Source organism: Cheilinus undulatus, linkage group 20 (assembly GCF_018320785.1).
Source record: "Cheilinus undulatus linkage group 20, ASM1832078v1, whole genome shotgun sequence".
NCBI classification, from domain to species: Eukaryota; Metazoa; Chordata; class Actinopteri; order Labriformes; family Labridae; genus Cheilinus; species Cheilinus undulatus.
In genome coordinates this window covers 19,416,430-19,440,337 of record NC_054884.1, presented here as the reverse complement: position 1 = coordinate 19,440,337, position 23,908 = coordinate 19,416,430, and the positions used below count along the sequence as shown (strand labels likewise).

The 23,908-nt window shown below is 38.0% G+C and overlaps 1 protein-coding gene across 2 annotated transcripts in view; it reads right to left on the bottom strand.

The window, feature by feature from the left end:
- Positions 1-20,757, bottom strand: part of erbb2 (erb-b2 receptor tyrosine kinase 2) — a 38,195-nt gene extending 17,438 nt beyond the window's left edge. For both annotated transcript variants that reach the window (XM_041815542.1, XM_041815543.1), the window contains exons 1-8: positions 20,502-20,757; positions 3,454-3,605; positions 3,105-3,285; positions 2,835-2,975; positions 1,095-1,160; positions 896-1,011; positions 646-787; positions 192-320 (exon numbers count right to left, since the gene is read on the bottom strand). In XM_041815542.1, coding sequence (XP_041671476.1) covers positions 192-320; positions 646-787; positions 896-1,011; positions 1,095-1,160; positions 2,835-2,975; positions 3,105-3,285; positions 3,454-3,605; positions 20,502-20,574 — 1,000 coding nt within the window. In that variant the 5' untranslated portion in view covers positions 20,575-20,757. The remainder of the gene's footprint in view (positions 1-191; positions 321-645; positions 788-895; positions 1,012-1,094; positions 1,161-2,834; positions 2,976-3,104; positions 3,286-3,453; positions 3,606-20,501) is intronic.
- Between the last annotated feature and the right edge of the window lie 3,151 nt (positions 20,758-23,908).

Below are 23,908 nucleotides of genomic sequence, written 5' to 3'. Positions count from 1 at the left end.
GCAACAATACTCAAGTTGTCTGTGATATTGAAAAGACTCTAAATTAGTTATTAGGGACCTATCATGTCCCTTAAATATATCCCCAACACATTAAAGCCAGTGGATGTCTAAATAACCATCAAATTGGGTTATTAAGTGTATAATTAAAACTCCAAAAGCAAATATATGCACTAGTACTCGACATTTCTCACCTTTAGGACAGTCTCCTTCACACTTCTCACATTTCTGCGTCTCGTTTCCATCAGGGCTCCTGATGATGACTTCCTGGTTAGCTTTCGGACAAAGCAAGGTACAGGCCACTTCCATGGCCAGATAGTTATCTACAGATAGAGAAACAACACTCTAAAGGGTCTTTCCAGAAAAAAAGAAAATGTATCAGGTATGATGAAACGGGAATCTGGTAGCCCGACGTGATAGAGAAACAGGAATGTGATTGTGACATCGCCAGGTTTGAATTCCTGGAATGTGTGAGGAAATCTTGGCAAGGAGAGGGAATAAAATCATAGTTTTTCACTGACAGCATTTGCTGTCATCGAAGGCACCCTGCAGCAAAACACTTAATCATCAGGTGAACATGTGGAGCTGCAGACTGGTCACTACCTGAGTAGATTTGTGTACAGGTAAGTTTACAAAAACGGTTCTCACAGGGACAAGTCTTCACACAGGTGGCTCCAAAGTTGAACTTCTTGTTTGGGTTTGGTTTGGTCTGAAAGGTGACAGGGTCGTAGATAGTTGGTGGGGGGCAGTTTTCTTTACACACACCACTGTCATTGAAATGACGGCAAGCCTGGAGGGAATGAGGGAAGACATGTTAAACAATGAGAAGCAAAACACTCTTACATGAGTTAAAGAAAACTGAACAATTATCTTATCAGTGTCTTTTTTCTTTTTTTACCAGACAGTCAGAGTCTTTGGGTCCAGTGCAGCCGGCAGCACACTGCATGTGACAACAGTCGTTTGAAAGGGGACCTTTACACCTCTGACACCCAGACGCACATTTAATACGGGTCACTGCCAACAGAGAAATTTCAGCCATGACTCACCCAGTCTGACTTTTTTTTAGAATCACTGTAATACACACAATATTAACTCACAAGTCTGGCAGTCCTGAGCGGTTTCTCCCCAGCAGCTTTTCCCACATGCAGAGGCACAACTTGGACCTGAATGATAGAGAGAACAGAAAACAACAAATAAGAGCAGAGCACTGGACTAAACAGAGATTTAAAGTAGTATAAAGTGTACAGCTATTCTTATGGCTCTGGTTGTCTAAATAGTCTAAATTTACAGTATTATCAGTAATTAATACTTCATTACTCGAGCAATTAAAAAGCAGAGTAGGATCGACAGAGAGGATGGCACAAAGAGGGAGAAAAGGGGATCACACTGATGGAAGTATAGGCCACTGAGCCCTGGTTTTTGTCTTTAATTGCTGTGAAAATTCAACCTCATGTGTCAATCATGTGCTGTTGGGTCCATGTTTTCGGTGGATTTTAACCAGATTAAGGCTGTAATGTTAAACAAGACTAAACTGAAAAGATGCCGTCCATCTCTTCAACTGATAAAGATGAAGGGTTCCTTCTTTGGTGAACAGGCTCAGTGCTGTCAAGACGCATCCCCACAGCATGATGCTGCCACGACCGGGCTTCACAGTGGGGATGGTGTGTTAGCATTGATGTGCAGTGTTTGGTGTCCATCAAACACAGTGTCTTGTCTGATAGGCATAAAAGCACCATTTGATCTCATCAGACCAAAGAACTTTCTTCCACTTGACCATGGAGTCTCCCACATGCCTTTTTGGTGATCTCTAGTCAAGATTTAATATGAGTTTTCTTTAACAGTGTCTTTCTCTTTGCCACTTGCTTATAAAACTTTGATTAAGAACCTGGGCAACAGTTTTTGTATGCAGAGTCTCTCCCATCTCAGCTGCTGAAGCTGGGTGTCTTGCTCTTGGTGGCCTCTCTCACAAGTCTACTTCTTGTACGATCACTGATCTAGGCAGATTTGCACACCCTTCCATTTCTTGATGGATTGAACTGATTTCTGGGGGATGTTCAGTGCCTTGGAAATGTTTTTATCCATACCCTCTCTTAAACATTTCAATAACCTTTTCTCTGGGTTGCTTTGAGTGTTCCTTTGTCTTCATGGTGCAATGGTAGCCAGGAATACTGATTAACCAGTGGCTGGTGAAAACTTTTTAGAGGCACTGTATCACCCGTAAATACAGTATTAGCATAAATTTGCCAATACTGATGATCAGCTTCTTAAGCTATTATATGCCAATACTGATGTGCTGACAATACCATGTATCCCTACTAGTTTGAAGTGGACAAGAAGTACAGTCAGAGATGTCAGAAATCTTATTTTGTTATTTGATTGTGTTTATCTGTAGAAAACTTGACCATCATCCATCCCATTGTTGCCTCAACAGTTTACTCTTTACTACAAATGCCTGCCTTGTTGTGGCACTGAGGATAAACGAACTAAAGTCGACTCAATTCACTGACTATGAAAAGTTTAAACTTGTGACAAAGCATTTCCTGTCAATTCATCCAGTGTTGTTTGGGAGGTTTTAGTCAAGAGTGACATTGCCATCCCAAGGCAAATGACCTTGTAGCTGAAGATATGCTTTTGAATAATTGACTGTTGAGGTTTCTGAGCACTTGATAAAAATTTGAACTTCTAAATTTCTAAAATTATCTTTTAAACTGGACAGTTTTCCACTGCTGGCTGAAATGCTTTGCCATCTGTGTTGTTTTCTACTTTGTACTTATTGTAGTACTGTTAAAAGTTTCAGTCTTCATACTGTAGTTTCTTTGGGTAAGTTTACCGCTCACATTTTGGGGCTCGAGGCTGCAGTCGCTGCATCCTCGCGTGGCTGTTTTGCTCATCCAAAGTGTCCCTCCAAATAATATTCTGGGCATCTGGAAAGCACAGCTGAGGGTTCCCCCAAATATACACTCCACCCAACAGGATCTCTGCAAAGGAGATGATATGCAAAATAAACAAGGGCTAGACAGAACAACAACAAAAATATACAGACCCACCTTAAGCCAAGACCAAACAGGTAGTTTTCTAGGCTGCACTTCAGTGTTTGAATATCTGACCTGTGAGGCTTCGTAGCCGGAGAGTCCTGAGTCCCTGTCCATTCAGTGTGTTGTCCAGAACAGCCAGAGCGTAGCTGGAGTTGTATAGCTGGCTGCCTCTTATGATCCTGAGGTTGTCCAAAGGAACTAGACTTACTGACACATGAGCTACAAGCACATAGCCCTGAACCTCCACAATCCCCTAAAAAAAGCAAAGATCTTTTAATTCTTTGTTTTAATAGTATACACACCAGCACCATCTTTGAAAAGCATCATTTAAGAACATTATGTTAACATCAGAGATACTGCAGTCTACTTTTATGCATATTTGGCAGTTTGGGAACATTTATCAAACCAGAAACCACTCTACCTGTAGGAAGGAGAGGTCAGGGTTTCCATGAAGGTGTGTAATCTCCAGGTTTCCGTGGACAACCTGACAGCCAGTGTAGAGCAACCTCAGGGTCTCATAGTGATTTTCCTGGCTGGAGGGAAGAGCTAGCTTCATGTCTGTACCCAGGCATACTGAAACATAGATAACACATGATCTCAAGCATGTATAATAATGCTCAATATTCATTCAGTCAAAGTTAATAATGTTCACTGTTGATTACAATCATCCACAAGCACAAACATCATCAGCCTAAACAGTATTGCATGAGAAGAGAAGTCAGTAAAAAGAGTTTGAATGTTTCTGGATATGGTGCAAAATGATGTGAATGGTATTTCAGTGAACAGTAAAGTAGTCTTTCTTGCATTCATTGCACACCAAGTTAAACATATGGTCATTAATCACTGGACTGGCAAAAACTGCAGAATAACTTGTGACTTTATTGTCATCACAATTGCAAATGCCAAATCATTTTACGGAAACAAACTTTTTCAACGTGCTTATTTTACATGCTCTTGAACCTCTTCAACACAGTTAAAACTCAAGCTAGTCATGAGGGAGGTTCAAAAATTCTTTATTTATTTTTGATTCATGAGAAACACAGTACAAAACAGTCTAGGGCTGTGCAATTAATCAAAAATGAGTTTAAATAGCAATATGGCCTGCTACAATTTTCAAATCGCAAAAGGTGCAATATTTCTTTGACCTGAAATTTGGGTAAAAATACCAGTTTTAAACTTCTTTTGCAGCAGAGATGTATGCATGACCAATCATGCAATCACTCAGGTGCCATTTTTTTTAGAATAGTTTACAAAAAATAGACACTTTTAAAGAATTATTCAGCCCTTGTTTAGGATATAAGAAAGTTAAGGAATAATAACGTATCAAATCACAACTGCAATACTGGGGGAAAAAAATGCAATTTGATTAGTTCAGCCCTAAACAGTCTTAGCCAAAGTTTATATGGGTTCTTCAATATTAATTTATTTAACAAATTGTATATTATTATTTCATTTTTTTATAAATATAAAAAGCACAATACGATATTTTTCAATCATCTGTGGGCCCCTAAAAAATAAAACAAAACTTCAAAGACCAAAATAACTGTATTTTGTTTAAAGATTTTTTGATTCTATACATAAACATATTCAAAATTTTAGCATTTCTTTGGAATGATAAATGTAGCCTATGTGTTTTTCCACGTTGCAATATCTACATTGCAGGAAGGAAAGAGATTGCAATGTCATTTTTTTCCCCCAGTATTGTTCAGCTCTGCCCTGATCCAAGGATCATGACTTTTAAGTAAAATTTATCATTGCATTCCTAAAAATATTGTATCTTTTAAAAAATGTGTTTAAGGAAGAACCATTATGTGAAATTAGAATGAAATTTGTTCTTTGGTGTAATAACTATGCGGTATATACCCACAAGACCCTCCTGTTTATTTTGCCACATTTGTTGGGATGAACTAAGCAGGATGAATTTACTGTAAATTAAACCTGCTATCTCAGTAGACACAATCGTGATTTAATTGGTTAACTGTCACATTTTAAGTTTAGTTTTCTTGCACCCAGGTGGGATTGTTGCAGTCAGAGAAAACTACATTAAAACTCCACTCTGACTTTGACTCCTCATATTTTGACTGTGCCACTGTTTACAATCGGCTTTGAATGTGCTCCTCTGAAACACACACCATCTGTGCTGCCTCTGTGTGTGTCTCTGAGTGTGTGTGTGGTTGGTAAATTTTCCACTGGCAGAGAGCAGAGAGCACAGATTCCCCACAGTGGCTCACACACAGCAGCAGCATTACATTCAGGGTCACACAGCTCGACAATTCATGGGGGCTGTTGCACACATAGCTGCCATACTTCAGCAGGCAGTCTCTCTCACACATGGGGGCGTTCCTCCTCTGCTGGGGTTATAAATGACTTCCTCTGGCTCTCATCCAACAGCCCTTCAATAGTCAACCCACTTTTCCTGATTGAAGACCCCCCTCTTCTCGTCTCTCAGTGCTATATCCGTCCATCCTTTGGGGGAAAAGATGTCTCGGATACATCATTGGAGGAACAGGAAGTGTTGTCGGGCAGGAGGAAGGTGGAGTTCAGGAGTTTTGTGCTCCTTATGTTCTTTTTCATGTTTGTGCGTCTGTATAGTTTCCTGGTGATGGCTGAGAACATATTAGAGCTCCTGCAGCCTTGATAAAAAGCTTTGGTGTGAATAATTAAAATCCGACAAGCAGATGGATCTTTGAAAGAGTGACTGCCAAAAATAAACACCCTGTCACTGCAGCTTGAGTTAAAAATATTAAATCAAATCAGATCACTGCCTTCTTCAGTTATGTCATTGTGGAGAACATGTTAAACCAGGGAGGGGAGTCATGCCTTTAATCTTCAAATAATTTTTAATTAGGGCTGTCAGCCTTAAAGCAATTAATCATACTGCAATTAAAGTCCATAATTAGTTGATTCATTTTTTAATCACATAAATCACATGGTTTATCGTCCCTTTCAGCACACTTTGGATGAGCCACTGCAGTGATTCCCTGCAACCACAGTAACAAAAATAGATAGAACACAGCTTCTTAATATCTAATTTCACTTTAAAACTCACAGACAGCTCAGTGAAAAATCATCAGCACCTTCTGTTATCAAACATTCCTTTTTTTTTTTTACCATTCACATATTTTCCCTTTCAATCCATAACAAGTTCATTTTTCTGTGGTCAAGTTCTCGCCAAAGTCTGCATCTATCAGAGTCCTGTATTTTCCCTCGTAATAAAAGTCAGTTAAAAAATCTAAAATTAAACAAGAACATTTTTAAATGCAAAAGAAAAAAATAGAACTTCAAATGGGTCAAAGAATTAACTATGGCCCTAATTTTGCCACAAAGAAAATCTGCAAACCACACAAACAATAGGAACCCAGTTTTCAAAAAGTTGGGGCGCTGTGCCAAATAACAATGTAGTTTTGTATCCTACAAAACAGAAACCGATCTTGAATTGAAAATAGCACATTTGCAACGTATCAGTTGTTGACACTAACACATTTTATTTGTTTTGGAAAATTGTATTTACCACAATTATACCAGCAATTTGTTTCAGAAAAGTTGAGACAGGCACTTGAAAAAATTGGAAAAAACTTTCAAATGCAATACTGTGAAACTGAACAACTTGAAAATACTCAAAATAGTTTGCGTAACTGATTACATAAAAGTTTTTAAATAGTGGAAATATGTTTGTTAGTATGACTTTAGTTAAGATAAATAATTTACAAATCTCTCATCCACTGCAATTTAACCTTTTGTGCCCTTCGAAAGAGTTCAGTACATTATTCTTGTTGTGTTGAAGTTGCTCCCAGAGGCTGGACTTCTCTAACTGAGTGGGTAACTTCACTCATGGTGCAAAGATGTCTAATGCCAAAAAGCATTCTGAGGACCTGGGCCACCAGTTGATGATCATTGGTGTAGAAGAAAAGACCTGATGGAACATTTTACTATCTATTAGGCTAATTGGCATCAGTTATGTGCCAACATTTTAGAATAGAGTTGTTAGAATAATGTGCAAAAACAACAACAAAAGTTTTAGGATCTTATGTTCATTTGCACAGTTTTCAATCAAATGTAGGCTTTCTTATTTGAATAAAAATTAACATTTTCATTTTTAACAGCATCCCAACTTTTAAGGCGATTAGATTATAAATACGGAAACAAACATATAAATAAAAGATGCAAAGCTCCAGCTCTGGAGGTAAATGTGCCGGAAAAAGGCAGCTTTTCCATTTTCTAAAAAGTGTGTACAGCCAGCTCTCAGCTTCCTCTCCTTTTATTCCCACATTGTTCGCTCTTCTAAAGTCTCTCAGCAACGTGTGAGTGGGTTTCTGTTTGTGTGTATGTGTGGCCTTGTGAGCAGCAGCCCACCCCTCTGTCCCCCAGGCCTAAAATACTCGCTCTTTTATCACTACTTTGCTCTGTCAGCCGGCTGTCGTCTCAATAGCTCAGCCTTCCTCCTCTAAATCCAAGCACATCTCTTTTAAAACCTGTTTCACAGCCAATCAGAGTAAAAATCCTGCCTGCCCCCGTCCCCTTTGTTCATTACTTTATGTTAAAGTGTCATTTCACAGGAGTGCGTCTCAACACATGACACCCATTTCACAAGGTTTGTATTCATACATGCCACCAACCTGTGAGCGTCCAGGTTACAAACTGATCTCTTTGTCCAGCAGTGTGTCACCTGAACAACTACTGACTAACACTGACATCCAAACACACACCAACAATCACACAGCTGACCGTAATAAGGCTCTCTGCTGCCAACGTATCACAGCAACTTGGCTCTGGAAACTTCCACTGGTCAGCTGATTCAGTGGTAAACAAGAAGATTTCTACTTTTCTGCCTATTTTCCACATTTGATCATTCAAAAGTCATGAAAGAAGTTTTAGATTGCTTTGAAACAAACTGTAACAAACGCTTATTTGTCTGTGAGAATTACAACAGAAAAACAGAACATCAAGAAGACTGCTTATTTCTATAATTTCATTTTTCACTGCCTTTAAGTGTTTCCAGGGGTTAGATGTCAGACAAAGGCATCAACAACACACCAGTGAAACTAGGGGTGCACAAGGGATGAATGATAATGTATCAGCAGAAATCACCATATTGTTTTCTTTAACAGACATGTTCCTGACCACCTTCTTACATCAAAAAAATGAGGTAGTTTATTCACTTCAGGACTAAATGTGAGAAAATTACTCTCATGGTTTGATTTTTGCTCTGATATGCATTGTCAGCTATAGAGAGGTGTGTGCCTTTCCAAATCATGTTCAATCAATTTAAGTGACCACAGGTAGACTCCAATCAAGGTGTAGAAAACATCTCAGCAAAGATCCAGAGCAATGGAAGGCAACTGAGCTCAATTTTAAGTGATTTTGAAGAGGGTCTGAATGCTTCTGTCATGTGATTGTTCAATTTTTTTATTTTTCATAAATTTGAAAAAAATCTTAAATTTTGTTTTCACTTTGTCATGATGGGTTACTGAGTATAGATTAATGAGGGTAAAAATGATTTTTTTGACTGTTGCATCAGGCTGCAACATAACAAAACTGAAAATAGCAAAGAGAATCTGAATTCTTTCTGAATGCACTGTAGATGATAATTTGAGAAAGAAATGTGCTTAAAACATTCTGGAGAGCACTTCCAGACCTCCTTACATGACGGGGAAAACAATAAATGAAATACATGGAATTAGTGCTTGTACTGATCAACAGGATGATGTCACTTTTTGGTAAGTTTTAAACTAGCCTGAAAATCAGAATGAAAACAATCATGATCAAATAGAGATTGTGATACAAATGAATTGGGTCTATGATGGTTTTCCATACTGCCCACAACTATCCATAGAGTACTTTGATTGAAAGCATTATCATTATCATTATTAAAGTGTTAAAGAAAACTTAAAAAAGTATGCAGGAATAGAAAGAACAAGAAGAGCTAGACAGGAAAGCTCAATCAGAGCTTACTCTCCAACCTTTGTACACCTGGATAATGACAGTGTAAACAAGGACCAAATGTCCTTTTGTTTGGTTTGGAAAGAGGTCCAAAAACGTGTGGAGCTGGTAGAGTTTTAGCTGGTGACAAGTTCTTAAAATGGATCATACTGAATCTGAAACCAACAATCTGATGCTGAAAACACACATAGCACATGCAGTTAAACAGTACTGATGATGTGTTTTGGAACAAACCTAGTAATGTGTCAAGTATCACGTTACGCCGTCTGAAATAAAGTGCACGTCAAAAGATATGATACCATAAAGTGGTCGATGTTGTGCCATTTTTAAAACTACAACACTAGGAAATTTGCCGCAATAATAAGAATGCAACACCATAAATAAAAAATAAAAGTTTAACATAAAATCAGGGCAGATATATCTGTCTCTGTCTGTCTAACCGGCGACATCCATTGTGGCTTTTTAGAGCGAGGTTACTGCGTTAAAGTAGAAAGATGATAGTTAAATCCTTTTTACATGAAGAAATCCTCAATCAACTCATTTTTTTTAGTCTTCGGTTCATTTAACTTATAGTTTCCACTCTAATTTGACTTTCATATCCTTTTGTTTTATCTGATTAGAAGCACAGACTTGTTTTCCACTCAGGTCAACTTTTCCATCTTTATTCCATCCATTTTTTTATATTTAGAGGACTTCTCCCAGAGTTTTGTTGTTGTGCTGTTGGCTATTTTGATACAACAGACTGTATCTAGCAAAAATACTGGTGACTGATTAAATTTTAATCTGACTTCCTGTTCGAGACGATGTGACTAAACTTTGTGTCTGCCACATGTGCTCTTTAAGTGAGTGCTTGTAAAGTGAAAGCCAGCCTGAAGCCACACCTGTGCATGGCTGCATGCCAGGTAACACAGGGAGTGTGCATGTGTGTTTACCAGTGTATGTGTGTACGGAAACATGATGGCAGCGATGCTACTGCAGGAGTTAGACTGTTCCATGTTGGAACAGCCTGCAGAGAGAACAGCCGACAGGATAATTTGGCAATGGATCCGGTCCTTCAAGCTGAACACAAACAGAACACCTGATCCATCAGGACTTTCTCTGTCAGTGTATTATCCTGCAGATTTAACATGTCGCTCCTCATTCTAAAGCAGCGCTAATCCTAGCAACGCATCTTGCATGAGCTGCAAATTTCAACCAACCTCCCTGAATACATTCTTTCTCTCCCCCTTCTCTCCCTTCGGTTGAGGAAGAAAAAACAGGTATTGCTCAACAGACAAGCAGAACAGGATCGTACTGTACTGCAGCGTCAGACATGAGCTCCTCACTCAGTCAGTTTGTTATGCAGAGACTACAAACACAAACACAAGCAACAGCCAGGCATCAGAGGATCACCTGCAAAACTTTTCACACAGTCTGAAAGCCTCTGCAGCTGCAAGTGAGCATGCAAGTAGTTTAAAAGAAGGAACTAATATGCTCAGATAATATGCAAATTCATGAATAAAACACAAGTTATCCAAGGCTGAGTTAGGTATAGAAATACCATTATCAGCTGTTGAGATACCCAGTACTGGATTTTTGCTGATATCTGAAAAGCCGATATTTCCAAACTCATTTGAGCCGATGCCATTTTACAGTGCATTCAGACAGTATTCAGCTTCCTGTTATTTTTTGGTTTTCTTATGTTGCAGCCTGATGGTTCCCTATGATGACAAAGGTAATGCATGAAAAATGAAAATCTGAGATATCACGTTTCTACACCTTCATTGGAGTCCCCCTGTGGGAAATGAAATTGACTGGGATGATTTGGAAAAGCACACACCTCTCTATAGAGGGCTTCACAGCCGGCAATGCATATCAGAGCAAAACCAAGCCATGAGGTCGAAGGAACTGCCTGCAGAGCTCAGAGACACGATTTTTGCAAGGCACAGATCTGAGGAAGACTACAAAACAATCTGCTGCACTGAAAGTTCCCAAGAGCACAGTGGCCTCCATAATTCTTAAATGGAGGAATCTGGCACTGGTGGCCGGCCAAACTGAGCGATCCAAGGGGAGAGGACTTTCTACGAGAAGTGACCAAGAACCCAGTGGTCACTCTCACTGAGCTCCAGAGATCCAGAGTGGAGATGGGATAAAGTTCCAGAAGGACAACCATCAGTGCAGCTCTCCATTGATCTGGGCTTTATGTCAGAGTGGCGAGATGGAAGCTCTCCTCGGTGCACAACACATGAAAGCCTGCTTGGCTTTCACATGGAGTGCTTTGCACACTCCATAAATCCACTTAAGTCCTTAATATTCACCTCCACTAGTCAAACGCTTGTGCCAACAGAGTAAAAGACTTGAGCTGACATAGGTCTGTTGGTCCTGCATAAAGCTTCATAAGTGTATTCGTACATATGGCTGATATTTGCTGCTAATGTGGGCCCTAAATATCGTAAGAAATTTGAATACATGCCAGTACAGCTAATTAGCTTTTAATGCTAATATCTGCTGATACCAATACACCAATAATATCCCTAGTCAAAAATCCTGTAAGCAGACATATCCAACTTTATCCAGTTTGACTTTTAAACAAGGGCAAATGTTTGCTGTTTGACTTGTTTGCATCAGGTCTTTAAATGTATTTATTATGTATTTTATATTTGTATGTATGACTTATTCTTGTTTATCTGAAACTTGTTAAGTATGCTGCTGTCTGTCTTGTCCCAGACAATTTACAAAGATCTTTTTAATCTCAACTAATTTTCTTCTGATTAAATAATGCTCAAATAAAAAAGTTAGGGTTGTCAGAAGATCAGAATCTTTAATCATGACTGACTTCATAATTTCTGTAGTTAATCTGGATTAATGGCATCCTTTTAGATTTATTTTAAAATTCCTCTTTTTGCTTTAAAAACTGCCTTTATGGACTTCTTCTTTGGATACAGACCTGCTTTTATAGGTAGATCAACAATTTTAACATGAGCTTAAGCGAAAAAAAAAGGAGAAAGGAACATATTATGGATTGAATAGTAAGTAAGGGGACAGTAAAAGGGTAAATGTTTAATATCACAACCTGCAGATGACTTTTGACTTGTCCCCTGAGCTGCCTGTGAGTAAACAGACAGCTCAGTGAAATAAGACAGTAATAAGTAGTGGTAGACTTATTTTATATCACTGTGGCTGTAGGGAGATGCAACAGTGGCTTAACCAAAGCATGCTGAGAGGGACAATAAAGTATGAGATTAACTGTGATAAAAAAAAATACACGCACCAGTTGTGGACCTTAATCATCATGATTGATGTGAATAATTTTGACAGCCCTAAAAAATATAGAATTAAGAATTATATATATATATTCTTGTAATATTTCACTTTCAAGAAATACTGGATTGTTGGTCGTAGCAAACAATATCTGTTATAGACAATAAATCTCTAGTATTCTACCTTTAAAAGGAGACTTGCCAGTCAAAACATAAATACTTTATTTGATTAACATAAGTATCTTTTACATATGCAGTACAAAAACACACATTACTACAGTTTCTGAAATGTAAATATTAACTCTTCTTCCTTGGGAGTGTCAACCCTAAAGCCTTTTTAACTTGAACTTGAGTGCAGTTCTGGCGAAGAGGACAATAAGGAAGGAGCTACTGTAATGTAGCTCGAGGTACGATCGAAAAGGTGTGGAAGGAAGAGCACAATGCAAGAACAATGTCACCACATGACATAACTAACCACAGTGGAATGCACAATGGCAGCCTAAATTTGTGAATGTATTTATTAGATGTTGTGAAAATGTAGTGGGTTTCTTTGCTCCATGCACAGAGGCTGTTTCAGCTGACAGCCTGGGTTTGATTCTGGCCTGTGGCTCCTTTTCCTGCATTCAATTCCACTTTAAGGCTGTTAAATAAACAGAAAAGTCCTTATGATTTTTTTTTTATTGCTATGACATCACGCTTATTAAACAAACTTCCTCAGTAATTTCACAACAGCTGCATCCGTGTCTGAATTTAAAATAATTCATTGATTTGCTGCATTGCCTTGAAGGGCAGTCACAACCATGAAACAAATCCTGCTACTTATTTTCATCTTTCCAGGTTGGACTTCTCAAAACCAGAATGGTTTCATAATACCAAGGTTATTTCACTTTTTTTGATAACGGCAACCTTTCTGATATTTTCTTAAGCTCTCTCACTTCCCAAACTAACAAGAGTATATGTCATGGTTCCCTCTGCTCCTCACTTAAATTAAAGTGAGAGCTCTTTAGGTGGGCGGCTCAGAGAACACACCGTGCTGTGAAGGAAGGGAGGGTGTGTTCACAGTAATCGTTTGTTCTCAGTTATGCGTCTTTACGATTGTAAGAAGCTAAAATCATAAATGAAATTGAAACTCAATTCATCTACCAGTGCTATTCTCAACACCCTTCCCAGTTTCCAACGCTATCTACATTTCTATCAAAATAAAGAAATAAAAGCCCCAAAATAAATCTTAAAATAGACACTAATGTAGTCCAGTAAGGTCATTATGTCTTAATATGCAGGGTTTCCTTTCCTTTAAAACACTTGATTACAAAGTTCTTCATGAACTCCCAACCAAATAAAAAAACTCAGTAAAAATGTAATCTGCAAGTACTGTAAAGTACTGTAAATAGTGTGTGTGTGTGTGTGTGTGTGTGTGTGGGGGGGGGGGGGTTAAGGGAAAGCTTTCTGGGGTGAAGTCAAATGGGGTGGCCATGGAGGTCATGAAAATCATGGCCAATTGTAAAGTTAATATGTGAAAACCATATTATATATCTAACCTGAATAATAATCACTCTTATCAAAGCAACAAAAATGAGTTTTATTTATCTGTTTATACCGTAGTATAATATAGTATTTCAAAATGTAACCCCTTTTCTTAAAACAGAATTACCTTCTTATTTGTAAGGTTAACAATGTTGATGGGCACTAAACTGTTAGAAATTAGATTTCATAGCCATGATGTCCACAAAAGTCAGTATAACAGAAAATAAAGACGAAGGAACTGAAATAACTTTAATGGGACAATAGATACATCATTGAAAAATACAGGTGAATATTTGAAAATAGGTTCAAAGTAGCAAAAAATTGGTTTAAAGTAGCAAAAAATGGGTTCAAAGTGGCAAAAAATGGGTTCAAAGTGGCAAGAAATTGGCTAAATGTAACAACAATGGGTGGTTAACATGGTAAAAAGCAGAAATAAGTGTTTAAAGGCAGTTAAAGAGTGGTAAAACTGGGTTCAAAGTGGCAAATGGAAAAAATGAGCAGTGAAAATAGTGAAAAGCGGTTCAATTGGGGTAAAAATTGGTTAAAAGTGGCAAAAATTGGATTAAAGTGGTATAAAATAGGTTTAAAGTTGCAACAATGGGAGGCTGAAATGGTGATAGTGGTTATAAAGTTTCAAAAATGGGGTAAAAGTGGCAAAAATGGGAAAATATGGCAGCTAGTATAAAAGTTGGAGAAGAGTTATACATTGGCTGAGAGTGAAAAAATGGGCTGGAAAAAACAGTCCAAAGAGAGAAAAAAGGGGGTTAGGCATCAAATATGGCTTAAGAAAGAAAAAAAAATGGAAAAATGTTCAATAAAGATGGAGAAAAGTGGTTTATATGTGGCAAAAATGTGTTTACAGTGGAGAAAATGGGTTTGATCTGGCAAAAAAGTTGCAAAAATGTGCGGTGCAATGCTGAAAATTGGTTAAAAAGAGAGTCAAAATAGGGTGAAGGTGAAAAATGGGGCAAATTATGTGCAGCAAAAGTAGTAAAAAGGTTTAAAAGTAGCAGTAAAACAGCTAAGAGTGGCAAAAATGGGATTAATGTGAAATATGTGGCAACATGGGCAGAAACATTGATGAATAGGTGTTAAAATGTGACACAAATAAATCATTTGAACATCAGAACCCGATAATAGCTTAAGAGCCTGTTTTTAGCTCTAAAATGTTGTAACTGTTTGCCAGAATGCTCGTACCAATGCTACTGATCCAACACACATGCATCCATATCATCAGTAAATCACTACTGGGGAGGGTCCATCCACCCATTCACTGGGGTTTTCAGGGGCCCAGCCAATTCTGTGGGCAGGCCTGACAATGACTTCGAACTGCTGTCCAATAATAAATCAAAATAAATCTTACATGAGAAAACCGTAAAAGCATTTAAGACTAGGTAAAAACTGTGTAAAAGTCAGGAGCTGTCAGAGTTTCTCACTAAGCCAACAGCACCCTGACCTGCTGGCTGCTGAAGTCTTATTCATCCGACCGTCTGGTTTCAGTAACTCAAAACAACAGGTTTGGTATGGGAGTTTGACTGTGCTGCAACAACTGTTATGATGCCAGGTGTTATGTAAAATTCTTCAGTTAGGTTTCTAAATCTTTTAATGTATCAAAAATATTGCAAATACAGATGTTGTGATACAACTTTGTCCTTTCTGATACAGATTAATGACTGTCAGACTACCTTTTATTTTTAAAGATTAGTTTTTGGGTTTTTCGTGCTTTTTTGGATAAGAGGAAAGTGGATAGAGCTGGAAACAGGAGAGAGTGGGGAGAGACATGTGGCAAAGGGCCACAGGCTGGATTCGAACCCGCGTACATGGGTAGTGCTGTAGACCGCTACACCCTCTGAGTGCCCCAACCGTGTCAGACTACCTTTAAGAAACACCTGCAGGATTTAAAAATATTGAAATATGGATGGAAACATTGGATTGCAATTTGCAAACATTTTTTATATCTTTGACTGATTTTTAACTTTCTTAAAATGTCCTAATCTTGTTGGTGTTCAAACTGGGATATTTGCTGATGCCACCTCCAGGGCGCAGAGGTGTTTTCCTCCTATTATGTTTGGTTCCTGCAGGATATGTGTAACAAATACCAACAAAACAAGTCAATTTCATGATAGGTAAGGTGTCACAGTTTCCTCTCTGTCTGGTTTTGACGGCCCCCTCCTCTGCTCAGAGTGATCAGATTGCTGACACACAGCCCTGTGAGTCACTGCTAGACCTGCCACTGACCGGCATTCAGTGCCACTTAATCACTGCGCTGTGAGTTTCACTCAATGGGGGCAATCGAGTGTGACAAGGACATGAACCCTGTGAACACCGGGCTTTCCAAAACACAGAGAGACGCAAAATATGCTCTCACAAACAGGCAGGATGCTGTGGTAATTATTTCAGACCACTGAAAGAAAAACATATCTGAAATCAACACATTTGAAATCAGATGTTTGTTGGCTGCATGTACAAAGAGAGACAAAAACAAGTCTTACTGGTAGTTGCTCAAACTGTGGAGAATTATTTGCTGTGGATGATGCATTACTTAAGTTGTAGTGTACAGACCAATCACAGCGCTCGTTCTAGACTGATGCTTCAGAGATTGACTCTGCAGAGCAAAGTGCACCAACCTGTTCCCATCAACAATGCAGTCGTATTTTCAAATCCCTTCAGCTGTGACAACTGGCTCTCTCAGTGTGTTTAGTGGTGATGATGGAGGTGGGGGCAGCCAAACACAGAGACAGCAGCACTAAATTTCAGCTAGTTTTATCAATTTTCTAGCAGCATGTTGTTTATTATTACTTTATAGAAGTGCTACTCAAAATAAAGGCTCTGGTGTGAAAGCTCTGCACTGACCTACTTCCTCCACAGATTATTGATTATTTTAAAAGGCTAAACTGTGTTTGACATATGAAATGCTTTCAAATAATCTGACAACACATATTGATGTTTGGCATCACTTAAAACAGGACCTCCAATAACATCCAGAGCCATGCACGCAATTTTGATCAAAAGCAGCATCTAAAGATTATTTTCATGGTTAGAATCTGTTTGGTCCTTGATAAACCACAAATTCAAGATCAAACTGAAAAAAAATATGCATGTTTAGGATAGAGACACTTTTGTCATTGCTTAATCAAATTTTGTCTGCTTGTTTGTGATTGAATGTAGGCAAAATGCTGAAATTTCACTGAATTGTCTCTTTGAAACTGTATTTTTTCCCCAGAGATGAAGGAAAACTCCCACACTGCCGACATTTTTCAAGTTTGATCAATCAAACAGCCAGAGTTTGTTTGTGTGAAATTAAAAAATTACTTTCTCTGAATTTGAGGTTAGGTGTATCAGCACACCAGCAATACAGTGCTGCAGTACAACACATAAACAAAGACTACTGACACTGATGCATGCCTTTTATTAGTAGATGGACAGAGGTTTGTCATGCTGACCTAAAACAGGCATGCACCCCTACCATGCATACAACTATGATGAATGCACAGTTGAAAATCATGTTTATGGTATGAATTCATATATTTGGTTCATTAAAAACACAAATTCAGACTAAAACAAATTTGTTTGAATCCTGAGATCTTCTCTGGTCTAATGAACTGCAAATTGTTAAAAACAAATCACTATATGGAAGCAGTACACAGGAGAATGGTACGGACCCAATGAATCTGTCCAGGCCACCTGGATGTGGAGCACCATGCTCAGCCCCACCTCTGTTGCTTATTTGCTTTTATGAATTAAGGGGTCTTTCTTAATTAAAACAGAGCTCCATAAAGTTTATTTTATAGATGCTCAGATTGTTAGAATCAGCACCGATAACGATCACAATATTTTGAATTACAATTTTATTTAATTTTCTGTTATGTTTGACAATAAAACCAGATCAAAGTTTGCCCAACAGGTCAAACCTTCTGCTTCAAAATAAATCTCTTTTCTGAATCAGTAGTTTGATGTACTAGACTGCAGTATCAAACTGATATGACAACAGATAAACATCTGCTACCAACATCTATTCATGCCTGCATTAATAGCTGATGACCAGTGTTTTTCATATGCTGGTACCAGTGTTAAACCAATGCAACTGTGCATTCCTAGTATATTCATTAAACTGTAAACCATTGCTCCTGTTTCATGGATAGATTTCACTCATTGAGGGAGAAAAGATATCTAAAAGTGGCAATGGCTTCCAGACTTATGCTGCAAAGTCCTTCACGTGTAACACATGTCTATGTGCATCAAGAAGCAGGGAAGTTTTGCCACTTTTGAAAAAGCTTTTCTCCTTTAAAGTGTGAAACTCAGCCATAAAATGACAAGGGTGCTTTATTAGTAAATCCACATTACTGATAGGGATGGGTATCGAAATCCAGTATCAACATGGTACCAGTGCCAACACATCTGAAACCTACTAGACCTAATTGCAACACAGATACAACACAGATACTGATGTATCATTTCAATGCCCCGACACCCAAATGGCACTCCATGCCACTCCAAATGAAAGGCAGGAAACACCTTATAAAATTTGTGCGATTTATGTGCACTCTATTTCAGCTGAGCAGGAGTGATGTCTCTGCTCTGCTTGCATTTTCCTACAGAGATAATAATCAGATTGAATGACATATTTAGTTTATCGTCTCTGACACAAGTATATGAATTTTAAGCTTCTAATGTGAATAAGTGACACTGGTTCCATTTCTTATGCCATGTTTAAAGATATTTCTGCAAATCATTTACAATACCCAGACAGCTTTAATTCTCCTTCAGATTTTCAACAGTTTTTTTTCTCTCAAAAGTATCAATTTAGGCACCAGCATCATTTAGAAAAGTATGGATTTAGCAATGACGTCAGAAAAAACCCAACTCTAATTACTGAGTGCAGTTTTTATTTAACAGACTGTTCATGTCATTAAAAAATATATTTATATTATTTATATACTGTGTATATATTCGTATTGAATTGTAATTATTTTGACTACTGCAATTTAAATATGATTTGTGGTAATAAAGAGTGAAAATTTTAAGATCACTATCTCTCTTGAGTTGAAAGACATATCAAATGCTTATTGAAAGAGCAATATAAGATTGATGAGTGAGATTTTTTTATTTTTTTATTTTTTGCACAAAGATATTTCATTCCAAAATCTGTGATTAAAATGTGCACCAAGACATATGTACTGCTAAAAATATTTTAATAAAATGGTGCCTGAAATAAATCTTTGACAAACATTTCCCCTTAAAGACACATTGCACCTAATTTAAAATGTATTCCAGCACAGATATCAATATTGATCTATAAATGTTGGTCAAACAGAATTTAACTTTTAGGGATGAGGATAAACAAAGAAAAAGACTACTGCCGATGTAGCTCTGCCCTTCTTAAAACTTCACAAACTTACATACACAGATGACAATATTTACAGCCAAAACAGGCCAATATTTACAGCTGGTGTATTGGTTTTAAATATCAGCTGAAATGTTCACATCTGCAGTTGATTGTGATTAATTGCTAAAGCCATCTTCAAAATCTCTCCAGTAGAATTGTGTTCTTACATGAATAGCATGAAAGAGAAAGTGAAGATTTGTTATTTGAAAAACAGGCACACACTGATGTATCAGTTGAACTTTAGTACTGGCAGATATCAGACCAGTTGGTAGATAATAATATGGTATACATCAATACCCACAGCTGCAGTGTATCTATTGTGTTTTGTCATTCTATTGCTTGGAAGCTTGTGTACCTAACTACTTCCTTAGAGTTAGGCTGAAGAAGTAATCTTTTGGACAAAATACTTTGTTTTAATGGTTGATTATGAAAGAAAAGTTGAAGTGTTTTACTATCTCTAGGAAAGATAAGTGACATGCATTTTGTAAGACTACTGAAGAAGAGGGACCGCTAAAAATTACACACACCCAATCATACTGCTCATTCAAAAAAAATAGACATGCAAAGTAACAAATGCTGCAACAAAGTCAGTAACAAAATCAGCACTGATTTCATTTTATGCCTGAATTTTCTCAATTTTCTCTTCTGAAAATGCAATATTGCTCTGAACTCCTACATGCTGTTTTTCTCTAGTATTATCAGAACTTTTAAATAAAGTCCTGATTTGCAGTGACTATTCCGCAAATGTGCACTTGTTTGCACATTCAGTTAGCTCTTGTTTTACTGGCATTCTCTCAAGCTCCAAGTGTGACAAGTGGTCCTCTATCAGACAATGTCCTCTTTGGAGCCAGAAGTGAATAATTGACATCGTCATGATCCCGGACACACAATGCACTGCTTGTTATTATTGTTGGTTTGTTTTTGTTTACGCGCAGAGCAAACCAGCCTAACGCCCGCCTGCACGCGCACTCTAAGCTTGTATCTGTCCCATAAGTTGCAAAGCACGTTCTCATATTTCTTACCTGTTACTACTACTGTGTTTATCCATGCAACAAAACCATGCTACACGTTGCTACATTAAGTCTAAGTGCAAAAAAAGTAAACCTCACTTGAGGCTACTTTGTGACAGGTGCCATTTTTTTCTCCTTATCACTGCTTCATAAATCCCACGAGCCTCAGCAGTGACTGAGTGACGAGGGCTGCGGACTCACGGAGGAATGTGGTCCTAGCTTGAAATATCACCCTCTTCTGAGTCAAGTTAAACCTAGAATTTTACTTAAATGTTACCCACAGCTTCTAATTCAATAAACATGTACGCAATGTGTCTACTTTCTAACAGTGAAGCATTTAAAGGGAAGAAAACCAGCGAAAGTTACCCACCTTCTCTGCCCAATGCGCCCGTCACTCCGAGCAGCACGGCCCCGACAAACAGCAAACTTCTCACCGCCTCCATCTGCTGAGACCCGCCGCCTCTAGTCCATACTCCAAACTTAGTTATTTTTACAGCTCCCAACGCCGAACTGATGTATTCCGCCTGCCTCTGGCGCCTCGGTTCGTTTTTTGTGTTTTCTGGAACCTTTGGAGTTACTCGTTTCCCAATCTCAGTGACTTCCTCCCTGGAATTCTGTGCCTGTTGGTTGTGGAGCGTGACAGCAGCGCGCATGAGCAGAGGCGCGCGCCCGTGAAGGCCTGAGCGGGGAGTGGCAGGTTGACTCAGCCCGCCCTCACTGCGTTATAAAGAGCTAAATACACTCCGTCAGAGCTGTTAGTTAGAATAAGTCAATGGTGGCGGAAGTGAGTGCATATTTTGCTTAAATGGAATTAATAATAAACGTTTACTGTAGAAATCCTGCTGAAAAGTAGAGCAGGAAAAAATAAAATAAAAGAGGCTACCAAATCAAGAAATAAAATGATTCAAAATGCAAAATGGCAACATTCAAAATATTACCTTTAATACTATGGATTAATCGACATGTGCATTCAATAAAAAAAGAGTAATAATTTACTCCCAAATTCAAGTTGGAATAAAAGTCTCTAAGTTTTTTTTTTAAGTGAAATGAGACATAAAGGCCCAATTGTTGATTTATTTCAGATCACTGTGGCTGCATGGAGATGCTGCAGTGGCTTCACTTAAGTGTGCTGAAAGGGACTAAACAGCATACGATTAATGCGATTTCAGAAATTAATGCACTAATAATGGACCTTAATAACGATTATTAATACATTAGTGCTGACAGCCCTATTGACAAATCTTAAACCCTACATACTGTTTTAATTGTAACACAGGCTTGTTGAATTACCACTCATGAACACAACTACAAAGACACATTTTTTAATTTAAACTTATTTAATGTAAAATCAGAGCTGCCACAGAATTGGCTGGGCCCCAGAAAATGAGCTCTCCCTGGTTGTGATTTATTGATGGCATCAATATATGTGTGTGTTGGACATGTAGAACTGGTTCTAGCCTCTTGGACCTGGGTTGAGCTATTATTGGGTTCTGGTTTTGCTGTTATCTATTCTTGCCTCTTTTTAACCCCCTTTTTTGCCACTTTTAACCAATTTTAACTCTCCACTTTTGTGCCACCGTTTTTGCCACTAATGTTTGACATTTCTATCTATTTTTTGCCACTTTTTTTTTACCCAGTTTTGCTGCCTTTGGCCATTTTTGCCACTTTTTCTCCATATATATTCATATTCAGTTATGTAATTATTTTCAATTAAAGTTGTCTCAGTTTTTTCTGTTCCATTTACGGACATCCTGTTGTTTCTAAAGCTTTAAAGTCTAAAATTGCTTTCCAAATTGTTTAGTGCAGTGTGCCCATCTACATTATTAACTTTACCAATAAAAAGGGGTTTACATTTTGAAAATAAAATTAATGTTTTTTCAAGTTGAAAATAAAATTTGGTTATCACAGCTTCATTTACAATGGACCATGAGTCTGCTGACCTCCATGCGCCCCCAGTTTGGCTGGGCCCCAGAAAGCACTCCGTTTTATCCCCCTTATGGACAACCTTGCATACACTTGAAGGAAATCTTAGAGAAAATCACTGATGCCATTTTCTTCATTGCTTCATTGTTGCTGATTTCGCCCAGTATGGTGCCCGAGTGCACCATATAAGTGAATCTCAAAGTAGTGTGTATTAATGGTGAATAGAGTACACAACTTGTTCATGTCAAAGATATTCTTGGGCAAATGTTACTCCAATTCAAGTGAAGGTTGTGCATGTCAAATAACTTGGGTTTATATTTTTAAAAGCAAGTCTATATCAATTGCTTTTAAAAATATTAAAGAATTAATATTACATTTTTACATCTCAAAATCAAGATGGACAGTCCTAAACAACACAAATCATTCTTCACTTCAAAAATCTCAAAGATGGCTCAATACAGTGGCTCTCAGCTGGTCTAGGGGGAGACCCACCAACACCTCCTTAACAAAGAATTGTGACCCGTTTCATAAACTCTTTGATCATAACCAATCGTTTTTTTTTTTTTTATTAAAAATGGGCCAGTTTGGACTTGAGATTAAACAAAAGATGTGGCTGAACAATGAGATGGAGACATATTCTTCAAAATAAAAGTACGTCATAGACTTTACACCTCATAGTTTACAGGCATATATCTGCAACCCACTAAAAATGGCTTTGCAACCCTCTTTTAGGTCCTGACCCACCAGTTGAGAATCAAGGGCTTAAGATATCTGTCTCTGCTGTAGCCTCATTAACACCACTGAATGAACAGGTATAGAAATGCCACTTAAATCTATATAAACTAGTTGTCTTTGGGATTAGATTTTAGAAAAGAAAATTCATCAGCTGACTTCAGAGGGAAAGTAGCAAGTACCAAGAACATTCATGGAAAAGTAGTGGAGTCAAAAGTGCTAAATTTGTCTTTTAAATGTAGTGGAGTAAAATATTGTAGTTCACCCAAAAATCAAATTCTCAAGTCAAGAACAAATAGGAGACCTCTTTATATAAGTGTAAAACTCAAGTTTAACTGTGTCTTATCAAATGAAACTGTCTTAGCCCATCCAGTTACGTGCTCTGTAGAATTTATGAGGAGGATTTCCCTGATACCAGCTCAGAGCATCTTCACAATTCTCATGCCCCTCACTTGACAGTCACAAATCAGGAGTTGAAAGAAGAATAATAAACTCTATTCATCTCAATCTCTGCACTCTCCCCACCCACAGCAGCCCGGGTCAGACTCCGACCTCCAGCACTGAGCTATCAGGAAACAACAAAAAGCTCCTCACACAGAACACACAACGTCACTGACTTTTACATTCATTAGTGGTGCAGCTTTCTGATCGGATGTCTACACTCCGGTTATAGGATTTTCTCAGACTTCTGTAAATAAACAAATTGTTTTTAATGAGGTGTTCCATTGTTGGATTCATCGTGTCTCTTTAGAAAAACATGGCCTAATTTTCATTATAATCTACACTTACCATAACAAAGCGAGTGCAGACATAGAATCATAAAACATGGATATTTGTTGGAGTCTGCATGGGGTGGGAATGGGGCTCAGCAAGAGGGTGAGAGATACTGTGAGCAAGTGAGAGAAGCATTGGCATTTGTAGGGACTTTTGGGCCCTACCAACAAGCATTCATTATGATATATGACAAAAAAAAGTTAAAAATTGCTATAAAATTGCCCAAGATCAAGTTGGCAAGTTAGACATATAAAAACTGTAACTGCTAGGTTAGCCATGTTCTTATAGCTAGCTAGCTGCCCCCACTCTGCTGACCTCTTCACATGTACAGCTCAGCTGCTCTGCTTA